Genomic DNA, 6,197 nt, shown 5'->3' on the forward strand with positions numbered 1-6,197 from the left:
TACGAGGATGAGCAGTAAAACATATGAAGAGAAAGTTAAGTAGATGTTTACTAATTAGATAAAGTTTATCATGGAAACAAACTAAGTAGATGTCACTAGACTCTGGACAAAATGTAATGTTTTCAATTATTTAATGAAGTTTATTTAGAAGAGGGGTTTAATTAAGAGGATAATAGAGGGGTGCTGTTAGTACTTTAGTAGCATCACTCCGTAGAAAATTATAGTTGAGAAAACAAATTGTTTACTCTCATTACACAAACACAAATCCACTTTTATTCTTAGTCTCGTCGAGAAAATATTACACGATATCAAAGATCAAACAAACAATTACATACTGACATGCATGGGCCGATTTATTTTTCTGCAGAGTCCATGTAGAAGCAGACCGAAATACAAACCCGTGATACAAATATCAAACAGCACACCATAAACTATATGAAAAACACATAGGATCGTTTTATTGCCAAAAGTATTATTATTGTTGTTGTCACGTGTCTCTTGTTCAGCTGCCTTCAGCATTCTCAATTTTCATGTACTCGAGGTGTGATTTTCCATTGAGCTTACGAGAGAAGAAGGTTTTGACATATTCCTCCATCAATACTCTTCGGAACAAGGGTGGATTATCAGGATTTATGAGGCTGGTTAAAGGACCAACCTGAGCATCGAATTTGGGACCGACAAAAAATGCAATGGAGATCCTTTCCTTAACAGAGTTCACTGTTGCCCTGTGCTCCACGCTACGATAAACCCCGTTGCTCATAATCTGTAGAGTCAACTAAGCACATATTAATCAAATATTGATATCACACACGCACACACATATACAGATACGACTTTTCCATGTCTGCGTGGTGTATGTTCTATTTTATCTCTTTAAATAATATATATACATATAGACATATGGTTTAATAGTATTATGCCATTATAATAGTAAATCATATAATTTAATAGCTTTCCTAGACTTTATAAATCCAAGATCTACACACACATGTAGTGCTTACATATATATGTATAGTTGTGGATGCTTTCATTTTTTTTAATGCGGACACGTTGTTAAACCATTCAGTTTAATAGTAAATCCGACTCCATTAAACCACATAGTTTAAAAAGTATGTCCACATGAAAAAAGAATAAAGACAACCGCAAATAAATAAGGAAGAAAAAAAAAGTTTCAAAATGATAGTTAAATTTCCAATAAAAAATGAAGGATATATAAATTTCAAAATATATACCATGTTTTCTTTTGTTAATTATCTTCTTAATCTTCATTTTTTCTTAGTTTGGGACAAAAGAATAATAATACAAAACTCACTAACCTCTAGAATATCTCCTACATTCACGACAAGAGCATTAGGGAGGATTCTGGCAGGAATCCAAACCCCATCTTTTTTAATCTCAAGACCATCAACTCCATTAACTTGGTGAAGAATAGTGATAGCAGTAGCGTCTGAGTGAGGTGTAAGCCCCATTACCACCTCTGGTTTTGGGCATGGAGGATAGTAATTCATCCTCACCGATTGCATCCCGTCTTCAAAGATTTCTTCAATCTCTTTGGACTCTATATTTAGTGCCTTTCCCATCACTAATCCAAGAAGTTTCAATGCAAATTTTTGTAACTCCAGGAAGTAAGACTCTAAGGTTTTCCTGCATATATATTCATGTAGATTTAAAAAAAAAAAATCTTATCAGGGGTCATCATGATGCCTAATCATTATGTTTAAATTAAGAATAACTCCATTGTAGTCAGTGGTGAAACTAGCATTTCGGTTCAACTAGGGCTAAAATAAAGAAATCACAAACTTTAAGCTTCCGTGGTTGATCAAGAATTAATAGTTAAATTGTCGAGCTACAGTCTCCAAAATCTTTTCCCATTGTTCTCATATCTACCACCGAGAAGGCAATCAAAGTGGCAAATTTATAGGTCAATTTGGGTTTGTGTTGTCCTAGTTTTTAATTGGTTTGACAAGCGTCCAAAATTTCAAACTAGACCGCAACATAGGTTCATACATGAATATAATATAGATTGTTACAGATAAGTGTATATGATATAATGAAAGTATTATAGAGGGAACGGAAGGACGAAAGAGAGAGGGAGAATTAAACCTTAAGGATGAAGGGAGCTCTGGGAGGTGTGATTTCCTTCTCTGGATAGGGTTGGTTATCATATAAACCCTGTCACCCCAGTCCAGTTTTCCATCAGAACGGGCCACGGCTCCATATCCTTCGACATCACCTGGCTTTATTTTGTATTTCATTTTCTCTTCCATTGGAAGCTCATAAAATTCAAGCATGTCATGCTTCAGCTTTGCCAGAAGCGAAGAGCTAACTCCATGGTTCACCAACTACATCATGAACATAACAAAACATAATAAGACAACCAGTTAGGAGGTTTTTTCAAATATTAATAATACTCGTGCACTTTTTAACGCTATATATTGTTAATTATTTGAACTTTTTGTTTTGAGCGTGTTCCAATATTTCTTGAAACTTCTTTTGAAGAAATAATAGATATATAAAACAATTACCAATTTGTACGACCTGTCCTTCAAAATCAGAACCAAAAAAAAAAAACTGTTCATCATATAGATTCATCACGTCCAAATAAGTAAGAAGAAATAATTATAAAAATTTATACTAACCTGAAAGATGCCCCATTCTTTGCAAATTGCATGCAACTTCTCCAGTTGAAATTCTTTGTCTTCCTTGGAAAGCAAACTTTCTAGGTCAAAAGTAGGGATCGAGGCTGGGACATGGGTTCCATTCAAGGGATTTGGAGGCTCTTGATCTAAACGAAGGTAGCTCTCTGGCACAGTGATCTTATGGTTTTTCATGAGTTCCTTAACGCTAAGTACGGACGATTCTGAGCTTTCAAGAGCTGCAGACTCTGAAGATGCCATGTTATTCTGGTGAATTGCAACAACGTGAGTAAGGTATTTATACACCCGGCCAGAAGTCAGAACAAATGAGGAATAGTTTATTTTTTTTCGAAATAATTGTGAAATGAATGTAAAATTAACAATTAACAAGGGCACTACTAGAAAAAGCTTTGAAATTGAAGAACACTAATGGAATATTATGTGGCACTGACGGTCATTAACAGACACTTGCAATAATATCACGTTCACCCTACACTTGTTGTCACTATTTTCATGCAGCAGATCTGATTGACATCTATCTACCTTCTGTCTATGCATGCGCAATAATGCAAACTTCGTTTTCTTGACACTATACATATCATATATAATATTATTTACCTACCTTCTGTGTACTTATTGTTCAAGTTTCAGACTTTTCTAAATTATATCAGGGAGATCTTTTGAAATACAGTTTTTAAATCTAAAGGTTAAAAATACACGAAAACAATTTTAAAAAAAAAAAAAGGAAGAAGAAGTTAATTTTCTATTTCTATTTCAAAACTTAACCACCAACCATTTGCAGCATCTTCAGGAGATAGAAGGTATAATCCCCATTTTAGTTTCTATTTTCAGAATTAATCTCAAAATTAATTAATTAAAAGTTCATCTCAATGGTATTTATCATTTTAACATGTAAAAATTACTATCTATCCAAAGAATAATATCATCATATGTCATTTCATTTAGAATACATTTTTTAAAAGATAAATTTGGTATGTTAATATTAACTAAAAATAGTACAACATTAGAAGTTTTATAGGCTCAAAATCATCATACATATAATATACTGCCCTGTGTTTTCGAATATGTATAAACATATTGAGATTTATCTTTTCATGGAGAGAAACACAAGCACCAACTGATAGTAGTGATGATGATGATGATGGACGGTCTAATCGAATGATATAAATGTTTTGTCATCTCTATTGATCAGAAGGAAAAAAAAAATGGAAGTACTGGTAGGATTCAGATACTCTTTTTTCTTTTTTTCTTTTTTCCTTTTTCTATTGTTTACAGGAGAAATTAGGACAAGTGATAGTTAAGTCTTTCAAGAACTAAGATTTTATCCATCTTTTTTGTTCTTTTTAAATACCAAAACTTTTTTTTTTTTGTGACCAACTAAATACTTAATACTAACAAATGTTAACTCTAAAATCCCCAAATTCTGTTATTTCTTCTTCATACGGTTTGAAAAAAAAAAAAAAACCTCATATTTCTCTTCACACAAGTAAACTCTCATAACATGTAAATTTCTTTTCTTTCCCTTTTTGATATAAATTCCTCTTTCTCTTATTTTGTATTTGATTTTCGTACTCAAACGATTATCACAATTTGATTAAATCAAAGCAAAATAAAAATATTAGTTATATGTAAATAAAGTTATTTGTTTGTTATAGTTTTGATCTTCTTTGACATTGTCTTATTTATCTTTTTTCAGTTCTCAGAACACAAAAGAAAATACGGGCACATAAAATTTGCTTGTGGTGAAACATTATCAAATCTTATCCTCTGTTAGTTATCTTTTGAACGACTGAATATTATTAAATAATAAATAGAACTTAGCTTAACATATCCTTCGCCTTAGCACGACTGTAGGGATGGCAAAATCCTCCATGGGTTTGGGTCCCATGGAGCCCCACCTCAAATGGGAAAAATTTTGAATAATTTTTGGAGAATGGGGTGGAGAGTGGGGGAAAAATAATCCCGAAATTCTTAATGGGGTGGGGTTTGGTTTTGCACTGTCCCCACCCCACCCCACCCCACCCCCACCCCCACCCATTATATATAAATATGTTTTTAATTCTTATTTAATAATTTTTATTTTATCAACTATAATGTCAATTAATAATTTTTTTAATTTTTATGTAATATAAACATGATATGAATAAAAGAAAACTTTACAATATTTTTCAACTCTGAAACATTATTATATTTTCTTTTCTCCTTTAAGGTGCTACTCTCTTTAAATATTTTTCACTTTTAATATCATTTTAACATATTGTTTCAAATTTTTAGAGATTTTTTTAAAAAAATTTAAATACTTTATAATATGATGATGATTTTATTTTAAATCATTCCCCACATGGGAATTCCTCATCCCCGCTCCACTAAATTTATTAAAAAATAGAGGCATAAATTTCTAACGGAATGAGGATGGGGATGGGGAGGCCTCATTGCCATCTCTACACGCCTGTTTAATAAGATATTATTTCATTCCGAAATTAATTAATTAAAAAAAAAGTAGAAAGAAAAGACCAAACGTGCGATTAAGCATACATTAGTGGCATCTTTTAAGGTGGGCCTGTCTTGTGTTTGCTTTGGTGAGTCAAGTAGTCAACGTTGCGTGATGTCGAACTATCGATTGCCACATTATTTTTGCCTTTTGTCGTGTTCTCACAGCGGCGCATTTTCGAAGCCAGTAAAGTCTAAAACACGTGCTTAATTCGATGTGGATTATCTTCAACAAACTAATTTATCGAGGTTTTGACAAATATTATACTACAAACAGATAAACTACACCGCTTCCGACTTGACAATCCAATTGCTATGAGAGTCTTTTGATGCATGCTCCTAAATCCTTATCAATTCACTAGTTGTGACGTCTATATCAATATTATCATAATTGATTGAAATATATATATATAATAAAGCTTGAGAGTTTTATTAGTTGAACTAATTAACATCATATTAAAGAGTATGGTTTATATTTAATTTATTATTTTAAATTTATCTAAACTAATAGGGTAATATAATTAAGAATCTCAATATTTCAGTCTCATATAATAGTTTATACACTATGATCACATTTGATTAGTTATTAATATTTACCATGATGTAATAATACATATTAACTGCCACGACATTTAGGACTGAAGTTAAAATTTTAAATATTAAGATCTCTAATATTATTAGTACTAAAATTAAAAAAATATAACATATATACATGTATGTTTTGTTGTACACTAGCATAATGAATTATCTATCATCTTAAAAAAGATTATAAAATTTTATAACTGAAAAATCATAGTATTTTGTAGACTAATTAATGGCATCTTTAAATATTTATTATTGGAGCCCTTTTGTCTCTAGCGCAGCTACGTGCATATGTTTCTCTCCAATTTTCTATTACATTTATTTATTTTTATTCTTATCTAGATTCTCTTGAAATGATTGAAATACAAATGCGCCACTCGATCTTTGGAAATAAGTGAGAACAGTGGTTCGAGTCCTTCAAAGCCCACTCTCCCTCAATTAGGTGCGATTGAGTGGAGCTAGTTGCAG

The 6,197-nt window shown here is 31.7% G+C and overlaps 1 protein-coding gene across 1 annotated transcript; it reads right to left on the reverse strand.

Moving 5' to 3' along the window:
• Positions 1–250: 250 nt before the first annotated feature.
• On the reverse strand, positions 251–3,211 carry LOC102617242 (protein SRG1-like). Its single transcript, XM_006468133.4, has 4 exons — positions 2,640–3,211; positions 2,104–2,342; positions 1,317–1,644; positions 251–763 (listed from the first exon to the last, which is right to left on the reverse strand). The coding sequence occupies exons 1-4, from the start codon at positions 2,895–2,897 to the stop codon at positions 503–505; spliced, it is 1,086 nt and encodes a 361-aa protein (XP_006468196.1). The 5' UTR covers positions 2,898–3,211; the 3' UTR covers positions 251–502.
• Between the last annotated feature and the right edge of the window lie 2,986 nt (positions 3,212–6,197).

This window comes from Citrus sinensis, chromosome 2, assembly GCF_022201045.2.
Source record: "Citrus sinensis cultivar Valencia sweet orange chromosome 2, DVS_A1.0, whole genome shotgun sequence".
NCBI lineage: Eukaryota > Viridiplantae > Streptophyta > Magnoliopsida > Sapindales > Rutaceae > Citrus > Citrus sinensis.

Coding starts and splice junctions, on each gene's coding strand:
- LOC102617242 (XM_006468133.4), bottom strand. CDS start 2,897: ATGGCATCTTCAGAGTCTGCAGCTCTTGAAAGCTCAGAATCGTCCGTA. Junction 1,645..2,103: donor GAGCTCCCTTCATCCTTAAG/GTTTAATTCTCC, acceptor ATATATATGCAG/GAAAACCTTAGAGTCTTACT. Junction 764..1,316: donor ATGTAGGAGATATTCTAGAG/GTTAGTGAGTTT, acceptor TTGACTCTACAG/ATTATGAGCAACGGGGTTTA.